This window comes from Ascidia mentula, chromosome 5 (genome assembly GCF_947561715.1).
Source record: "Ascidia mentula chromosome 5, kaAscMent1.1, whole genome shotgun sequence".
Lineage (NCBI taxonomy): Eukaryota > Metazoa > Chordata > Ascidiacea > Phlebobranchia > Ascidiidae > Ascidia > Ascidia mentula.
The window spans coordinates 13,479,878-13,500,539 of record NC_138570.1 but is presented as its reverse complement, the minus strand read 5'-3'; the positions used below and the strand labels follow the sequence as shown (position 1 = coordinate 13,500,539).

The window sequence follows — 20,662 nt, the reverse complement described above, 5'->3', positions numbered from 1 at the left end:
GCAACACGTTGCAAGAGCGTTTGACAAAGTTTAGTATTCATGCGCTGTAATAATAGACAATAAAACATAGATTTGAGAGCTCAATACTTTAAAAAGCCGATTTTCTTGTAAACTGTTATTTCGGAAAACAAATATAATGAAATACCTATTGGAAGATTGAAGAATATTTGCTATAACGTCGATTTTGGTCAGCGCGGAAGAACATCAAACGTTTGTCTCGCCTCAAGAGGTTTTAGAAAGTTCAACGAGGCATTGAATCCAGCAGCGCGTGACCGACACGTGACGTCACTTTGCTGACGTTGTGACCAGCCGTGACTATCTCTATCCAGAAGCGCGTATCGCAGTTGCAGAAAAGACCGTGAAGCTTGGAAAGAAATTTTTCGTAAATTTAGTGTCGCTTTAAAAGCGAAGATGTGGTATCCATTCACGCAAATAATAATTTCCAAAAGTACTAGTGGACTGCATTTTGACCTAAGTGTTTGATGGTTTTGCTTTTAAAGACTGATGTCACTTTTTCGGTCAAAGGCAGATTGTTTGTAGACTTTTATTAGTAAGCCGAAAATAAATACTAGACGAACATTTGAAATTTTTTTAAATATTTTTTGTGAACAATTGTGTTTTTTATAGTCAAATAGTACTTTTGACCTTGGTCAAGCTGTATTCCCAAACAGTTCTTTTACCGGACAGACTTTAGGAAAGCACTTTTGTACCTTTCTGGTAAGTGAATAGCTGGTTAGGTTGTGTAATTAAAACTATAAAATATATTGTTTTATTTTCACTTGAATATAATTTTTTCAACAATCGCTGAAAAGCATTAAATTGTTTACAATGTTGAGCGGGAACCTAGCAGAAAACCAGACAAGAGGTTTAAAGTTTTGAATCAAACGCCGGTATAAGCACCACTTGATGGCAAAAGTCATTGATTTTTTTTAAGGGCATCACTAACGATGCCATTTTATGCCACTACATGTTGGCTGTGCTATTACAACCTTAACATTTTTTTTGTATGATTCAGGATACAACTGTGCAGGACGGAACGAATATCGACCATGAATTCTACCGAGTTACCCCATTCTAGTGGTGAGAACATCTTGAGTTTTTTTCTCAATGTGTGCTGGTGTGCCTGGTTTATCACATTTGACAATTTGTCTGTTGATAAAAGCAAAATTACTTCAAAGGTCTTGGTCATTTAATGTTGTTTCACATGTATGGCTTTGGTGTTGTAAAGTTTTCGCAACAAACTGAATAATTTGAAAATAACTTAGTTATGTTGCATTTAGACTCTCATTTCAAACAAGTAAATGTCAATATGCTTCGTGTGTAAAACACAAATTAAACTAACAAGTACTTTTGACTGTATAGGAAATGATGTGGGTGAGGTGGTGCCCACTTATTCCGAGGCATTTCCCCCTTTGTCCAGTGACAAAAAGTCTGTCATGACAACCTCTTCAGCTGACAATGAATGGTTGAACCCGAAAATTCAGAAACTTAAGTCTGCAGTGGTTACCCAGGTAAAGAACACCAACCTGACCATGTTGATTTTTCCTGCAATTTATGCAAATATTATCCACTCCTTCATCTAAGTGATTTTATCTTCTATGCAAGTTTTATACTGTATATAATTTATAAATATGATATATACCTTCGGCACGCAACTAATATGAATACCTTTTGAATGTTGAATAGATTTTCCATATTCCAATGGAGGAGCGGGCTTTCAAGCAGTCCCAATTTGGCCAATCCCAAAATGACCAGAATAAGGTGTGTTTGGATATAATGAAGCAAACCAACACCTCCATTGAGGTTTCTACCTGTCGTGATGGCTCTCTGTCACTGCTGGTGTCTGGAAGGACGGACCATGTGATGCAAGCAAGAAGAGAGATTTACAATAAGTTGCAAACTCAGGTAATTATACAGTTTATTCTTGCGTCTACATTATATACATATCACCAGGTTTTTTGATATTCTGAAAATATGCTTCAGCAATTAACTACCAAAACAGTCCTTGATGACTAAATATATTACAAGGTTAGTTGGACAGGTTTACTGATTACTGTAGTTTCTGACATGTTTAGGTTAGACACCTGTAAAATTTACTTTTTACTGTAAACATACTAAAAGAGTTATTTCACAAGTTTTAACATAATTCGTTTATATTGTAAAAATTACTGTCAGTGTTTTTTTTTGAGATTGTGCTTTGTCTGCAGACAGCAAATGATAGTCCTATTAATTATAAATACAATAGTCACTAGACAATAGCTTTCTTAGGATCAGAATTTATTGTCTCTACAAAATTTTCTTTCCTTCACAAAAAAACATAAAAACAAAAGAAATGTTTTCAATTATGTTTGTTTGACTGCATATTTTTCTTTCCTCTTCTCAGGCACGCATTACCATAAACATCCCTAAGGAACATCACCGCATAATTCTTGGCAAGGGAGGCAAAAACCTTCAGAAACTGGAACTCGACACGGCAACCAAGATAATGATTCCTCGCACTGAGGAACAAAGCAACACCATCACCATCAGTGGAACTCAAGAAGGAATCCATAAAGCCAAACATGAAATCCAACTTGTATCGGACGAGCAGGTACATATACATTTCTCGAAATGTTTAGGAATTAATTAACTTAACTTTGTGATTGACACAAAGCGAGGTTTACACAAAGTTTTAATTTTCACACCCTGCATTTTGAAACTTTGTTGTTGTACATACAAGTCGAATATTTTGTTGACATGTTGCAAACTGAATCAATGTAAGCCTGCAAGATAAACCATAATCACTTCAGGCAAAACTGGCCATGGAAAGACTACAAATAGAAAAAATGTACCATCCCTTTATCTGTGGACCGAAGAACGAACTGGCCAACCAGATTATGAAGGTATTAAGTGGAAACTTTATAATGAACTATTTTATGTAATTTACTCATCAAAGCATTTATCAAACTGTTGCAGAAACATTTGACTGCACATAAATCTCATGCCACAAATATATGATTGTTAGATAGCTAAAATCATCATCTAGCCATTAGGCTTCACTAAGTCTTTAGTATTTGGGTGATTCCATTCCATCCTCAAAAAGAATGAATAAACCTTGTGTTGCCCGCCTGTGTGGAATGGAATGTATTGTACACTTTTGAACTACATCATAGTGGCAACTACCCAACGTTTTATCACCCCCGTAGCTCTGTTGGCCAAAACGTGATTTGAATGTCTGTGAGATTATAATTATGGCAGAAACACATCTCATTACTATGATAAAAAAAGGTTTTGGTTAAGCTGTTACTGCAGTTTGTATATTTGGTATCCTACTTTGCGTTTGTTTTCTCATGTTACAATTGCATAAATATATTTTAGGATCATTCTGTGCGAATACATATTCCCCCACCTAGTGTTATGAAGGATGAAATAGTTGTTGCTGGTGAAAAAGATGGTGTTGGTGCAGCAGTTACCAAAGTAATGGCTGTATATCAAAGAAAGGTAAAACAAAGTTTTTTTAATTGTTTTTGCACCTTTACCATAATTAATCCACTTGATAAAGTCCAAAAGGTATCTTGTGCTGTTAAAGTGCATGAACTGGAGAGATTGAAAGGATTGATTATTTTAACATTTTTATCCATGCAGAAAGCACGCTGTACAACAATCAGCGTCGAAATTACCAAAACTCAGCATAAATACATTCTTGGATATAAAGGACAAACCCTGCATGTAAGTTCTGGCTTGCCGTTCACAGCTTTAACTAGGTTACATAATACTAACCACCCATTGAATAGATCATATTGCTTGAGGTTCCGTGCAAATATTTACTAAAGTAAACCTCAGCAGCTAATGTTTGCAGAGAATTTTGTACCTGGGTTATGTTAGTGCATTGATATATATTGGCACCTTGGCCACATGGTGTGTGGTGAAAACCATAGACTTTATGTGCATATGATAAACTTACCTTTTTCGGTTAATTCCTAAATGTGTTATCCATGTTTAGGACATTTTGGCTGAAACTGAAGTTTCTATTGAGTTGCCACCACCTGATTCCCTGTCTGAGACTGTTGTGTTGCGTGGTGAGCCAGATAAACTTGGACAAGCTCTGACTACCGTCTATGCCAAGGTTGGTGTTACTGTGTGTATATCAAGCTAGATAAGGATACAAAAGTCCATAAATTATAATTAACATGCAGTGATATTATAATGTATTACATTGAAATTGTATCATGTGCAGGCAAACAGTGTTGTGATCAGAGAAGTTCCTGCAGAGGCCTGGTTGCACAGGTTTATTATTGGCAAGAAAGGTGCAAACATCAAAAACTTGACAGCTGATTTGCCAAAGGTACGTTTATAACATTCCAATGTAACATACACTTTGTCTTTGGCACGCTCAAAATTGGATTAGTAGTAACATATGAACTTGGCAAACAGGCAAATGTGGAGTTCCAAGCCGAGGCAAACAAAATCATCATTGAGGGTCCACCTGCTGAAGTTGATAAAGCTGAACAGCTCTTGACAGCACAAATTACTGATTTGGTTAGTAAACAAAAAGTGCTATTTTCCAATATGTTTTTCTGGTGAGCTTGAAATATTTAAACCATTTCGTTTAGAAAAGTCGAATGGCTTTTGACGAAGTACACATTGACCCAAAATATCACCGCAATGTCATTGGAAAAGGTGGTCAGTCAATCAACAAACTGCGTGATCAATACAAGGTAAAAACAAATGTTTCGTTGATTACATTGAAAAGCAATGTTGGTTGGCTTATAAATCACACAACTTGTTCATATGCGATGTTGTTTAATAATTAAATAGTCTTTTCATAATACCATTGTCTTTTATTAAAAATAGGTTTCTATTGTTCAATAAGATCACATTGTTTGTTGTGGACAGGTGAATATTCGTATTCCTTCTGACACTGAGAAGAGTTCCCTTATTCGGATTGAGGGAGATCCTGATGGTGTAAAAGAAGCAAAACGACAACTTTCCATCATGGGAGAAAGAATGGTATGTATCCCAAACTTCAGCTAGTAGAGCTAAAACTGACAAACTTTTCTTTCACAAAGCACTTTGTAACTGGTACATACCACCATAGCACATGGTTGTTACGTATATTAATGTTTAGTTTTAAGTATTCTGTGAAACAGTTTTTCTTTGCTCATTGGTTTACAAGAGCGTTTTATTTGCAGAAACTGTTAAGGTTGAAAATACACTAGGGGTGGGGGTTTAATATCAGTGTAATAACTTGTGTCCAATCACAGGAAAACGAAAGGTCCAAAGACATCATTATTGAGCATCGCTTTCACAAAACCATCATCGGACAGGGAGGTGAAAAGATCCGAGAAATCCGTGATGTTTTTCCTGATGTAAGACTTTCACTGTATCAATGATAACTAAAGCACACTCATATCACCAATATATCACGGCTGGATCGCACAGTCCAGCACTGTAGGGAGACCCCCCTTTGATAAAGGAATTTGCATTCATCCGTTGTTTATATACTAGGTGAATATCACATTCCCTGAAGCCAGTTTGAAGAGTGACGTTGTGACTCTCCGTGGACCAAAGAACGAAGTTGAGAAATGCTACAAGTACTTGAAACAAATGCATGACGACATGGTATGTCTCACTGTGTTTTATAGCGTAACACAGAACTGTACAACAACGTTTGGCCTGAAGCTTGGCATTTTTTTAGTTTTTTTTAGTTAGGCTTTAAACTCATTTTTTCGTGGCCGTGGTGTTTGGGTGTTAAGACGATTGTGGGAAAACGTTTATAAAGTATTTTTTTTACGTGAAGGTGGAAAAGAATTACAGAATTGAAGTCCCGATTTTCAAGCAATATCACAAGAATGTGATTGGAAAGGGAGGTTCAAATATTCGCAAGATTCGGGAAGAAACCGACACACAGGTATGATGCGACTGAGCGCCAAGCCTTCATGTTCTCGTTTAAATCAACTTGCCGCCTAACCTGTAAACAGACGTTCTTGTTTATATCTTTGTTTCTGGCCCTGTTTCGTTTTGAGAAAATTTAGTGCAAAAGACGAAACAACCGTTTTAATTGTTTTTTCGTCTTTCTAAAGTAAACTAACAGATATTTTATGCAGATCGACCTCCCAACTGAAAACTCACAAAACGAAGTGATCACCATTGTTGGACGGAAAGCAAATTGTGAACAAGCTAGAAAACTTATCAGGGCTATTGAAAAGGAACAGGTATGATATGTGCCACTTGTGTGTTGCTTTCATTGACATAAAATGGTTCCATCCAATAGTCAGGCGTTCCAAAATCTTTTTTATCACTTTTGTCTCAGCAGAAAAGTTATTACAAATACAGCACAATATATTTCTGTTCTTCTTTTTTCAGGCTAATATTGTGGAAGATAACGTCGCAATCAGCTCAAAACTTCACAACTCGTTGATCGGAGCCAAAGGTCGCCTTGTTCGTTCCATAATGGATGAATGCAACGGTGTTCAAATCCACTTTCCCACTGAAGATTCTGGAAGCGACAAAGTTACAATCAGAGGTCTTGCCGCTGATGTTGAGAAAGCAAAGAGTCAATTGATGAATATGGCGAAGCAGAAGGTTAGTAGAACGCTCATAAAAAGGCAGTTGCTTGAGAAACTGTGTATTATTGTGAATATGTCACGGTTTGGTAATTTAACTGATTGTAATCTTAATATAGGGCCCCCTATGTTGTTTTTGTGATGTTCCTGTTTAATCCATGTATAGTTTTGCGTTTAGAAATTCACTTTGAAAAATATTTGTAAAGTAAACTCGGCTTTTAATTTTAACAGGAATTAGCAAGCTTCACCTTGGAGGTGAAATGCAAACCTGAACTTCACCGTTTCCTCATCGGACGCGGAGGCAGTAACATTAAAACGGTGTGTGTTTATCATCCCTCGTACAATAAGCTGCTTCAACATTTATATTAAATCGTGTTTAGGTTCGTGACGAAACTGGAGCTCGCATCATCTTCCCAGCTGCAGGTGATGAGGAGAAGGAGACGATCGTCCTCATTGGCAAAAAGGAAGAGGCTGAAAAGGCTCAAAAAATCTTGAAGGAACGAATCAAGAGTTTGGTAAGTTTTTTTAAGGTAAACGAGTCATTTGGCGTCGTTTAGTGGCCAAGGGCAAACAGTATTATTTTCTAAAGTGAAAAAAAATCCTAAGTCTAAATATTTTGCAGTCATTTACATTGCTCTACCTCACAGGAAAACATCACTGAAATTGAGATGAACATCGACCAGAAGTTGCACAAAAACTTCGTTGCTAGGAGAGGAATGTTACTTCGTGACGTCAGCGACGAGTTTGGCGGTGTAGCAATCTCCTTTCCACGAGTTGATCAGGATTCTGAGGTTGTAAAGATAAAGGGACCGTCGGAATGTGTTCAGGGAGCAAAGAAGAAGCTGATGGAAATGGTTGATGACATGGTAAACTGCATTGATACATTAACTTATCTAACACTTCTTGATACGATAAACCTGCCCAAAGCAATAACCGCTGTTTTGGATCTTTATTATGCTGGGAGAAAGTGTAACCTACATACTACATATTTTTGCCTACGATGGTGAAGTTACAACAGAACAAGGACTATTGTCATAATTGCTACACACATATATGTTTCTTGTATATCTTTATTGCATATATATTTCATATATAGACTTCCAAACTGAAAAGAAGATAAATGATTCAATGTTTCACCTCAATTTATCGACATTCATAAGAAATTAGGCCTGGTCGTAAAACGCCATGTTTGTTGTATTGCAGGAAAATCAGGTGACAATCGAATGCGACATTGATGAGAAGTACCACCGCACTGTGATTGGTCAGAAGGGGAAAAACGTACAAGCTGTTACATCACAATACAACGTTCAGATCAAGTTTCCAGACCGAGGCAACGGTACGACGTTTTCTCTAATGCTATATTATTTGTATGTGGCTGCACCAGCCAACACGCAGTTTCCGTTACCACAGTTGCAGCAGAAAGTTTACAGCAAACTTATTTGAAACAAGGTAGATGCAGCAAAAAGTAGTGACAGCAAACAGATTTTGAGCTCAAAAGATTGTTGATATTATTGCATTCATTCATACACAGGTTACTTCAGATCAACGTTAGCGAGACTTCGGAGTTTTCATTTAACTGATGGTGATGGTTAGTGAGCGTTTGTGGTAACAGAGAGGAATGTGATAGATTGCTTGTAATAAGCACTGCAAAATTTGAGAAAGGGAGATTAGTTTTATTAGAGAACTTTGGTTTCTTACTTTACAAGTAGCGTACGTGTGACAAGACAACAACCTTTTTCTAAACGCAGGTCCTCAAAACGGCGGAACTCCTCCAGTTGAAAATGGAGTTGCAAATCCTAAAGTGATTCTTATTACCGGGCACAAAGATCGCTGTCAGGAGGCCAAAGATGCATTGATTGTGAGTTCAGGATTTAAGAATATTAATTTTACAACGTTGCACGTTTGACGGTTATGTGATAAAAGTATGTGTGACTTTTTTGTGCTAACTTAAAGAAAAGAAAAGGCATTTGATTGGATCTATACACAGGGCGTATAAATAACCCCTTGGAATTAGAAATTAAAACAGGCCACGTTAGTATTTTAGCTAAACTATTAATTCATCAGGCTTTGGTTCCGGTTTCCGAGGAATACGAAGTTCCTTTCAAATTCCACCGATACATCATCGGTCAAAAGGGAAGCGGTATCAAAAACTTGATGGACACCTATGACGTCAGCATCAGTATTCCGAACGCAGAGGAACAACGCGACTCGATCACAGTAAGTAATCGACTTTCCATAAACTTTTGGGCTGTATGAATTTTGCACGAGATAATATATATATATATATATAGTGGAAATATATGAACGACTTAAAAAGCTGTACAATGTGTATTGTATGAAAAAGGATGGGTTTTACATGCGACTAAAACTTCTTGCTTCTTATTATAGTTGACTGGATCCGCTGACAAAATGGAAAAGGCCAAGGAAGGATTGGACCGAAGAGTGAAGGAAATAGAAGCTGACGAAGAAGACCGGGTTCGTCTCTCGATTTTTATTCAACTTACCACTTTTTATTGAAAATTTAACACAAATGCACATAAGTTGTGGTGATGCGATTGGTGGAAGTTGACACACAACATGCTTATTGTGAATATTCACTGCAGGTACTTCGCAATTTTACGCTTTCGATCGAAGTTCCGGCACAATATCATCCGCAAATCATCGGAAGGCGAGGAGCCAAAGTGACAGAAATCCGAACTAAGCACAAGGTCAACATACAGTTCCCTGTCAAGGAAACTGAAAACAAGGTGACCCTATATCTGATGACGTCATAAAATATGATTTTTATGTTACTCCCTCAATTGTGTGACTTATGTGTGATGTTGTTTGAAACTAGCTTTTAACACGACCTTAACACAACACATGTTTGTACAGAATGAGATTAAGATCATTGGATACGAGAGAAATGCAGAAGCGGCGAAACAGGAAATCCTCTCCATCACAGATGACCTCGACTCTCACATCAGCCAGGATGTTCACATAGATCGCAAAGTCCATCCTCGTCTTATCGGCGCAAAAGGTCGCTCCATCCGCAAGATCATGGATGACTTTGGTGTCAACATCAGTTTCCCTAAAGATGAGGACATCGTGACTGTGACGGGCACACAAGAAAAAGTGGAAGAGTGCATTGAACACATCCTTAATTTGGAAGAGGAATTTGTAAGTTGTTGATATTTAGTGTGGATAGTTTGAACACTTTTGTCCTAAACAAATAAATGAGGAATTCCTATTCTTTACCGGTATATTCAAATTGTGACTAACTTTTCAAAGTGTAATACACAAAGTATAACCTTCGCACGTACTTGTGTAGATGCAAGACATTAACGAACAGGAGGAAACGAAGAAATACAGTTTCCATGGCAGAAAGGCCCAGCAGCAGTCTAATCACAACCAGCAGCCAGCCTTTGCCGTACGCAACGCACCATGGCACCAACCTGTAAGTTACTGCCTTACTTACAAGGCTTTCTTTGTACTCTATATGTAAATGACGACCAAGTGCTTCATGTTTGTTTTTTTTGCTTGTAGGTCGATACCAACAACATGGAAGAATTTCCGAGCCTCGGTGGCGCCCCTAGTGGCGGAGCAAACGCAGCTCCCACACCTGCATGGGGGCGCCGCAAGTAGGCGATGCTCGCAGCCTTATGTGGAAGCCGGAGGTGCCTTAAACCCTAACAAAAATACAGAAAACACAAAAAATTGGTCCACCTTTGAAATGCGATCAAGATCTTTCATTATGTTGTCCCCTACTTTTTACGTCGTAACGAATAATTTATTGCGGTTGTGTCACAAATTAAATGACGTCGTAAAACATGTAACACTGTATACTGCCTCGTAAAGCGGGTTGAGATTTTTAAAACATCGATTGCCAACCCCAAAATGGAAACAAATATCGCTTAGTTTGCCTTAGATCGCATTGCTATTGGTGCTAGTGGGTGGCAATCCAACTAAAGTAAGTAAACGTTGCTTTGTATTCTATTTTGCGCCCCCAATTGTGTGTACTTTTCGCATTTGAATTACCTTCATCCAAGACCAAAGATAAACCAAGAGTCAAGTAGCATCCAAGTGCCATATTATACCTATATATACATAACATTTGAACATGCCCCATCTCTCTTATATATAAGCGTGTCCCCGTTGCTTTTCTCCTACACACGTGCCTGTACATAATAGGCGGAGCGGCCTCCTACACCCATACCCATCTCTGTGCAATAAAATTCTATCTAGCGAGTCGGAACAAGTGGTGACACGTGATTCGATGTTCGCTGTACAAAGTAGGTCCCCCTGTTTCAATATATCGCTATCCGTTGTGGTGTTGCTCCTTGTCAAAACAAATGAAACTGATATTTGTCAGTTTGTGTTCGGCTCCGTCGCCGCCCGATGTTTGCGAAGAACGCAAAATATAGATTGCATTGCAGAATGATTTGTGTCGTGTATTTAGGTAATTGTTAGCAAAAATTGACCGTTTCAACTTGGCTTGGAGGTCAGTAAACCTTGTGATCTCGATACGATAGCTGTGATCGTCAAGCCAGAGATCCTGCTTGTTCTGCTGTTGCATGAAATATTGCTACGTTGTTAGCAGTCTTTATTCATTGCAAGAGTCAAAAACATGACCCACGTGGGGGAGGATGCAGCCCGGCGCCGCACCAGTTCCCATACCGAGTTGGGGGGGAATGAATAGTAACAATGGGCCCATGAACATATAACTTCCTGGACTCCTCTTTTTACTACAGGACAAGCTGGTAAAATTTTGCAAATACTGGTGGCGCACCGTAAATTCAGCTGCACTGGTGGTAATTAATAGCTCGAAACAACGTACACTGTCTGCAGCTCAAAATTTATTGAAACATACGATTTATTTAATTTTAGATATTCTAAAAATGCACTGAAATACTACCTGGCAATAATGAAAAATCTTCAGAACAAAAACACATTCCGGGGTCACGACTTTTAGTAGTTCAAAGAAATAAGTAAACATTTGTTCAAAATGTATCCCATAGTGTTCAAAAGTGTTTTAAATATTTTAACAACATGTGTTGTTGACTATGGAAGTTCAAGCAACGAATTGGATCCAACATATGGTCGTCTACCTTCTCGACAGTTAGAGAAAGCAGCGTGGGCTAAATTCTAAGGTTTCTACATTCCATTTACATGGATGTCTCGACATGTCGTACAAGCTTTAAAACCAATGAGCGTTTACTCAAAACAAGGCTGCCTACATGATGATGACATAACCGGTGGTTTGCCGCGACTAGCAATGTTGGGTGTATTTACTCAGTGTCACCGTAACTTACTGAGTATATTTAAAGAGTTGAAACCTACGCTAAAATGAGCCAACATACCTTGATCAAGTATATTATATTGTCTTTGAGTGCTACCTTCAAGGTTTAGTTACTTTGACTACCCACCACGTAACTGTATCTTTACGAATTATGTACATAAACATTTTTGAATGACAAATAATGCTTTGGATAGAAGAATGTTATCTCTACCCACACAGATACCACCATTTTCAAGGGCAAACCAAAATTAGAAACCAAGTTATGAGTATTTCAAGTTTCCAGGGCTGGGATATCTTGGTGTAGTGTCAAGAATCATTTCTGTTTCGCGGTCCATGTAAGGACCTCGTCCAAGCCCGTACCCTTCACTGCACTAACTTCCTTTAATGTCCATCTTCTGCTTTCGGGCAAGTTGTTCAATTGTAAACCGGATTGAATGGTGTCAATAGGCATGCAGGTTTCCAAGTCCCTCTTGTTGGCCAGAACACACACAAAAGCATTTTGAAGGTTCATATCACGCAGTGCTTTATGAAGTGCATCTTTAGCCTCATCCAATCTTGCCTCGTCAGTTGAATCCACAACGAAGAGAATTCCGTCCACTTGCTCGTAGTAATGCTTCCATAAATCGCGGATCTTGTCTTGACCACCTGTGTCCCATATGTTGAAATCCATGTTTTTGAAGGTCACAGTTTCAAAGTTGAACCCCACAGTAGGCGTTGTCGTACCAGCCTCACCATGTTTGAGCGAATTCAGCACAGAAGTTTTACCAGCAAGGTCAAGGCCGATCAGCACCATACGTATTTCCTTGCGACCAGAGCATAAATTTCCCATGATGTCAGTAAAAACAATCTTAGAAACAAAGAGACCAAACAACCATGGACTGAATGTAACTAGAGCATTTCATACTCTCATAAACCTACAGCAGTTCAAACTGAAACACAACAGAAACATCTTTACATTTATGCATATCTATTTATTTTTTATTTTTTAAGCCATTTCTTTTGCTTCTTCAAGCAAGCTTTAAAACGTTGGAAGCAGAACGAAATGCTGCACTGAACCTGCTTTAAACAGGTACTGCCCACATCTTATATCAAATATATTTGCCTATTATTATCTTGCTGTCTTTGCTACGTATCAGCTTCTGTTGCGAGTGGGCATCTCCTGCGTAACCGAATGAACCGCGTACGTGTGATTATCGCCCACGTTTCAGACGATATCAGTCCCGCCTATGCTGCTGAACAGCCCGACAGCATACATCCATCGGCAACATTGGAAACAGTCATTGTTTCCGATGCAAATACACGCGTCGCTGTGTGACGTCATGCCGGAAACAACGTCACTGCTCTGAAAGTGCGTGCGATTGACTTGTGTTTACACGACGCTGGCAAATGTCCTGTCGACACGAAACGCCCCAAACACTGAGCCAAAATGACTAGTTCTTGCCTTGTGTTGTTGCGCCGATGACTTCCTGCTGGTTGCTATGTATCGCTGCCACCAAAACACAAGCTGTCTGCAACCTAAAAGGTAATTAAGTTAATAATAATTGAAATGGAATAAGTCGGCAAGCTGTAATACACTGCCAAAATGTTCTGAAACGGTTAATCTTAAACCATTAATACACCGTATTAGGATATCTCTGCAACTGGGGTTCTAAACTGTACTTCCGTCTTATAAGCGCAAGTATGACGAACCCCATCATTGCACGATTTTTTATTGTGACGTAACAGAGAATAGTCGAACTGGTTGATCTTATCTTGCGGTTGTTGAAAGTTAAAATTCTGGATGTGTATAGCAAACAACTGCCTATTTATTTTGTTAACTGCTGCATCATCTTAATGTAAAAACAAGGAAGTTTGGTTTTAATACAACGCGTATCCGCGTGATGGGGAAAAAGCTCGCACGTCTTCACGCATTAATGCTGGTAATGAGCCATTCCAGGAAGGCGAGAGTACGCAGTTGGCAAAAGTACAGCTTTTATATTCAAACAACAACATGGTTAGTAATCCAATGTCCAAACCAACACAAATTACAAATGCATAGATCTTTTTGTATGTTACAATAGCAACGCAGCCACAGCGAAATGCAATAAAACCCAGATGTGTGAGTAAGCCAGGCCCCATGAGACACCGAAGTTGAATCGTTCATGTTTATTCCGTATCTTCGAGGAAATGTATCTTACTATTGCATTGTAAGGTAGGATCGCCCACTAAATCATTTTGGTATTAGCCAGCACTTGTCAACCAAAATTTAAAAATAAAGAGACAGTGGCATGGCCCCACGATCGTGCAAATTGATTTGGAAGCCAGTCTCCTAAATATCCTGCGAGTGTCGCCGAAGGCGCATCATCTGTAGGCCAATACAGTCGTTGTCTCCCGAGAGGACCAACTATTTCAAATCATTAATGGAATAACAGTATTTTAGCACTCCAAACCCGGCATTCAGAAAATTGCCGATCGGCACATTGTGGTCATAGTGCATTATGACCTCCATAATTCCATGATTTGCACAAATACAGTCCTATATGCAGCCACACTCTTTCGTAGATCTTGTTCAAACATTTTGCGTTGACCTAGCGTTCAGAATGCAAATCATTTTTTTGGCCCAATGAGTAGCCCACTTGTTTTGGTTTCATGAAGTGTTTCTGGATTTTTACGACCAAAAAGCCGGTGTTTTTCGATGGTATATTCGTGTGTGCAGTGCCCAGGTAACTTTCCTACTCCACAATCATTAACTTTGAATTAATAGGGAATTGCTCTTCGGGCACTTCAGTGCTTATTGAAACCAACGTTTCATCCACCATCCGGCGAGACTTCCTCAGGGTTATGTCGCAACGATAATGCATCAAGCGCATAAACACGAAAAACGCAATAAAAACGTAAGAAAACCGCGTGTATCGTCACGTGACCAGATCATTAACGCAATAGTTGGACCTCGTCAAAGTTAACTCGGTGGCCGAGTGTGGCAGCGTGTTTTGCCAGTGCTGTCTTTTCATTCTTCGCTGCAACGTCGCGGCGATGCTCGTTTAACCGAGTCTGTAACGCTCTTCCAGTTTCACCTATATATGCTCCATCGCAGTCCTCACACGGAGTATAATACACAACGCTTTGGTTTGGGTCGTACCCTTTTCGATAGGGTGTTGGACCATCCTACGGTATTTTCCTGCTGTTTACAACAACTTGTTGTAATTGTTACGCCCCGTTAGACACCTGGTCACGTCACGATACAAGCGATGCCATTGTTATCGATTCCCTTTTTCTTGTGTTTTTTTTGCGCTCCTGGCGTTATTTTCGTATTTTGTGTGCCTGTACAACCAGTTGTATCCACAACTGAACTGTTTGTGACTGAAGAATACAACACTTTTGTTATGTAAAAACCGTAGAATTAAATTCTGAGCGCAGCATCTGCCGGAAAGGACATAAACAGGCTAACGACATCCAACGGTACATACCACTCATGAGGAAGTAAATTATAATCAGATACAATCTTAGTTGCTAACGAGTTTTTATTGTGAAGTCACTCTTACTAAATAAAGGAAATACAATTTGGGCAATTAACTTAAATAACTGTTAAAGTGCATATGACACAGCCATGACAACTTTGCGTAAAACTAAAGGTACATCTACAACAAACATATATCCAAAGTTTCATGGTTCTACGTCAACTAAAAAATGTAAAAAACTGCACGAAAAGTAACGGCGACCAAAAATCGTAAACCTTTTGCGCTAAGGAGAAAATGACATCACATAAGGCACTCGCGTCGAAAAAATGCATTGTTTAGATAGGAGAAGGCGCCTTTTTTTGCAGATATCGAATAGTTTCAAACATGGGAGAATCCACAGATTACGTTACGGTAAAGGTGAGGACAGGGTTTTGCATCACACAAAAATTTGTCATTGTGACGTCACGAATCAAAGGCTTATTTGTCTCTAATTAGCGGAAGACCATAGGGTATAGCAGAAACGACATAACTGTGAGTGGACAAAACGACAATGCTAAACTAACGGTTTGTCTCTGTCGTGTTTTCAAAAGTTAATGTATCACGTTGGCGATCATAAATGCTGTAACAACAAGAACACCCTGTTCCTGTAACTGTTTTATTATTACACAACTAAATAGGACATAATAGGTCGAACAGCGGCCATCTGTCTTCAGCTTAAATTAACATCAAAATCCGTTTATTTCACTTGTTTCCTTTTTGTCCCCTGTTTAATGCAATATTATGCTTAAACCGGTTTTACAATGTTTTCCATTCCTACGCGTAAGGCTTGCTGCCAGCACTCGCGCACGACCGAAGCGCCTTCTATGACGTCACGCAACAAAATCTCGCTTTCGCACGATTTCGTTCGCAGCGGCAAAAGTGCGACTCTGATCAGCTGTATCTCAGAAACCAGTCGTCGTATCAATCTACTTTTTTCGCCAAAAATGTTCTAAAGTTATGAACATCTCTTAGTTTGATTATTAACATGTTTTATTTTTCCGTGTCATATGCACTTTAAGTTGACTGGTTTAGAAACGAAATAATCGATCTTTGTTTACCTTCCTTGGTAAATCTTGGCCAACCCTGGATGACACACTGGAATGTATAAACAAGACTTAACCATAGCGATAGTTTTTGCCTGGCGCGCAGTGACGATGCTGTCATAAAACGCGTAACATCCGCAGCACGAACTTTACTTGCTTCTATAAAATTTTATAACTTGATGTAAACAAATGTTAGAAACCCTTTCGCTAAAAACAATGAACACTCTGAGCTGTGGAAAGTGTATGACTGTTTTGTTTATCATAATATGCGGCATAAGTTTAAGGTATTATGGAACATTGCAAGCGCTATATCCAGGTAACTTCTCTTTGTGTATTTAGGAATATTACTATTTAAAACAAAATGGTGTACAAGTCTGATAAATTATATTGCAATTATTGAAAAATAGATTTCGTTATTAATGTTAATAAATTGGTGTCGTTGGTGCCAACCGAGCGCTAGATTCTGCCACAATTAATGAATCAGTCTTATTCAGAAATGCAGAGATTTAAATGAATTTTTTTAGTGTATCTGCTGTGGGTGGCAATATGTTTTTAAACTGAAATTCACGTTTTACAGATCTAAAACCTTTACAAGGTTTTGCGCAAAGATTCACCGTGGTTACACTTGTGCTTGTGCCGATGGTAATTATTTATTTGGTCACGTTCGGGATTGGACTAATTTTTATCAATAATGATTATCTGCTGAAATAGCAAATCTTCTCAGCAATATTGCTTACTTGTATATTTGCATGCTTTTGTGTGATACGGTAGCTGTATTACATTCTATTTCGGTAGTATTTATTCGTTGATTTTTTGTTGTTGCAACTAACAACTTCATGCAGTACTTGAACAAATGTTTTTCCTGAAAAAAAAGATAAGATTATTTTCAAAGCAGCGGTTTTAAGAGTCAAGGGCAATGAAACATTTTTTGCAGATGAAACTCATGTGGTTCTGTATGGTCACAGCAATGCTAGGAGGATACAGTCTGTACATTTGCTACGGAAGCAAAATGGAAGACCTATTTCCTATGGTATGATATCGTTGTTTAAACTCAGACATTGTATCATGTTTATTTTTATTTGGTTTTAAGTTATATAAAAAGCAAACTGATTTAATATCTTTGAAATTTTGCAGGGTTACCTAATCGGCGTATTGCCAACCATCTACACAACAACTCCCTGGCTTTTTTTGTTGGGCTTGGAACAACATGTGTATATGGAATTATTTATGATTGGTTCAGCATGTTTTTTCCTGTTTGGGTTTGTTTCAGTGTTGAAATGCAGGGCAGCACATGGCCACAAATCAAATCTAGGAAAGTTACTCTTGTGGTATGACCTAACAGTCGTCGAAGGTCTGGCGATATGCACAAACTGGTATTGGCATTGTATTGTATCCTTTGGCACCATTTCCATTGCATATAAAGATGGTCCAGGAAGTGAGGCAATGTTGAGAGGTAGATAACAATTAACTAAACACTAACCTTTTTTCATGAAAATTAAATCAGTTCCACTATGTTCACATACAAATGGTTGCGTCCGAAGATTTGGGGAATACGAGTTTGTATTTTGCGCGTTTGCTCATAGCCTTTTGCTTGTAACAATGCCAAATTTGAAGAAACACATTTTTTTTATAATCCTGAGCGTCAAAATTGAAATAATCTTTTAAATCACCAGTTATAGAGGTAAATTTTTGTATCTTCAGTTCGTACAAAACTTTACATATCAGAAACTGAAAGAACGCACAACAAAATTATGTTTGTGCATTGCACGCGGTCCAACAAAAGAGCATCTAATTAATAGATCATGCTAAAGCAACACTATACGAAAATGAAATATCTCTATTTCTGTTTTGATTTCACGAAATAAAGAAAACGTAAACGAATACTTGATAAATATTGATCTAAGAGATTAATCTGATGAATTACGAATTGAATGATCAATACTTGCACATTAAGTTTAAACAAAACCATATAACTATTAAAAGCAAAGTAAAAAAGGCATTGCGACGCCACACTTTTATTATTTTGTTTTACATTTGTTCCTCGATATTTCATTTGGCAATTTCCGATTATTGAACTAACATCTATGTTTCATAATCGTCTTTTTGCAGGTTATTGCGACCCCACAGAAAGTTGTGGCTATTTTCTGTTGCCGGTTTATGTAATTTTCGTATTGGGATGGATTCTTTCTGACTATGTTTGGTGGCCTCAGATTACCAACCGTGTAAAATTGATGTATCCGGCTATATGCTACGTACACACCAAGCTTTCAAAAAACTGGAGGATTGAGCGAAATCGTGACAGGTAATTGTGTGAGCATTTTGGTAACAAGCTTTCGTCAGTACTATTTTTTCGCATGCATCTTTGTAAGCTACAAAGTTTTTGATTTTTAAATAGAAAACAAACCGATAATTTGTTATGCAGGCCCTGGTTTACTTGTACACAAGACGTATGTAGTTTTGACTCTTGTGAGTTTTACGGCATGGATGTTTAGAGGCCTGATGTGCAAAACTCCAGAAGTGAAGAAAGAACAATAGATATGATGTAAATCTTAGTGCAAATAGTTAAATGAAACTGATTCCCCTTCCATGAATTCCTTTCGCAAGCATTTACTGGACATAAAACTGTGTGAAGTAATGTATTTCTTAAGTCGTGATTATAAAACATGTAAAGAAGTAAATGGACTTAAAAAATGTAGTGACCACTGAATGGATAAAAAACGTTGAATGTTGCACATTTAATTCTGCTACCGCACCTTTGTCAAAAATAAATTGTGGACAATAAGGAGCCATCATCAATTAATTGGGGGATAGATTTTAATATCAGACGCGATTTCACGGCCGATCTTCTGGTTTTGGAAAAAAATACCCAATATTTGTTATATTTAACACTAAATGTACCGGGATTCACACCAGACGCTGTTGACGGCTGGCGACGCGGTTTCGAAGCGGCGGGGCATTCACACCAGCTGGCGTCATGCAGTGACGGCGTGATTTTCTCTCTCGAAGCGTCTGACGGCGGAGTTAAATCTGGTTTAACTTTTCCGTCAGCCGCGTTCATCTGAAGTTTGTTTTTGCAGGGTTTTTGGGTTGTTACGATTAATTTTAGGTAGTTTTAGGTAATTCTATTTGTATATGAAGAGTTTGGTGATAAAATATCAGAAATTAATTAATGGATTACAATAATTAATGGATTTGGGGTAATTCATTTTTTGGACTTTGTAAAAACTTTTCTTTAACTAAATATTGTAGATCAGTTTCACTTACATAGTCATTTGATGCCCTCACAGTAAAAGCGAACCAAGTAATATATAAGTCGTGAGTAAACGCTCCGTACATGAACATTATATAGATTATTAAGTTAGTTGTCTTATAATAACACTAAATGAAGTTTCCCATCAACATTTTTACGACACAAACGCTCAAGGTATTTTAGATATTAAAATGTTTTATCGCGTTGCTGCCAACCGCACTGCAGGTGTGAATCCCCTTCCCGCTTCAAAAAGAGGGGGAAAATCCGCGACGGCTACGCATCGCCAGCCGCAACCGTCAACCGCGTCTGGTGTGCAGAGCCCTGACAAGAGTATGTGAAATTAGAAGACGTTTACAGACCCTGGTAAAAAACAGGAAAGAAATGATGTACTGTTGACCAATGAGTTAACAACCAAACGCGAAAATGTGGAAGGCAGCATTCCAGGCAAAATATATATTGATGTCAACAAGTCTAATGTTGATGACATAACACGCAATAACACATCTGATTATTTCTTTAAACACATACTTTGTAGACGGAGGAAGAGCTTTTGCAGGGCTATTGTAATCACTGAATTGCTCATAGCAGAAACCTGCAGCGATAAAGAAGGTACAATGTATGATGAAACCAAAACTAAAGACAACTAAAACCAAAGCCGCACACGTATGTAAAAAGATAAAGACTGCCTTTTCCTTACAAACAATTTCTTTTTCTGAATTCATGTCTAACATTGCCCAAGAGAAATTTGGAAAAATTGGCGTCCTGATTAAAACTTGAGAAATGTGCAAAACTGATCAAATAGGAAACAATTTCAGTGAAATAGTTGGTCGTAGGAAATTATTACGTTAATATTCTACAAGCTTGGCTGCAATGCCTTGGCTGCCATGTCAGAGAACCTAATGATCTTGATGTAGCTCTGATCGCCAAGTTAAGACCAGCGCAGTGGGGCTATCATGCAGCATGAAACACATCTGCGTAGTCTGATTGAGGTGGAGATTCTGTCGCGCACTGGGTTGCTCTGCGCTTCGTCGAGTTCTCCATAAGTCGCCTGGTCAAAAGTACTTATATTT

At 38.3% G+C, this 20,662-nt stretch overlaps 2 protein-coding genes and 1 long non-coding RNA gene across 3 annotated transcripts; 2 read left to right on the top strand and 1 right to left on the bottom strand.

Annotated features, from left to right (window-relative positions):
- The first annotated feature begins 607 nt into the window (after positions 1–607).
- On the top strand, positions 608–10,432 carry LOC145903873 (vigilin-like). The gene is made up of 29 exons (XM_082992051.1): positions 608–717; positions 1,016–1,080; positions 1,363–1,511; positions 1,687–1,905; positions 2,384–2,590; positions 2,790–2,882; positions 3,358–3,480; positions 3,625–3,708; positions 3,983–4,105; positions 4,217–4,324; positions 4,414–4,518; positions 4,593–4,697; positions 4,876–4,989; positions 5,244–5,348; positions 5,488–5,601; positions 5,780–5,890; positions 6,087–6,194; positions 6,346–6,564; positions 6,777–6,863; positions 6,926–7,060; positions 7,193–7,411; positions 7,749–7,881; positions 8,294–8,403; positions 8,610–8,762; positions 8,934–9,020; positions 9,149–9,292; positions 9,420–9,704; positions 9,856–9,981; positions 10,071–10,432. Exons 2-29 carry the CDS (start codon positions 1,050–1,052, stop codon positions 10,167–10,169), a joined length of 3,696 nt encoding a protein of 1,231 aa, XP_082848177.1. The 5' UTR covers positions 608–717; positions 1,016–1,049; the 3' UTR covers positions 10,170–10,432.
- A 943-nt stretch (positions 10,433–11,375) lies between these two features.
- LOC145903257 (ADP-ribosylation factor 6-like) lies at positions 11,376–12,748 on the bottom strand. Its single transcript, XM_082991321.1, has one exon. It carries the CDS (start codon positions 12,650–12,652, stop codon positions 12,137–12,139), a length of 516 nt encoding a protein of 171 aa, XP_082847447.1. The 5' UTR covers positions 12,653–12,748; the 3' UTR covers positions 11,376–12,136.
- A 4,977-nt stretch (positions 12,749–17,725) lies between these two features.
- Positions 17,726–18,855, top strand: LOC145903782 (uncharacterized). The gene is made up of 3 exons (XR_014402692.1): positions 17,726–17,795; positions 18,452–18,644; positions 18,765–18,855. It is a non-coding gene; the product is annotated as an uncharacterized LOC145903782 (long non-coding RNA).
- Positions 18,856–20,662: the final 1,807 nt, after the last annotated feature.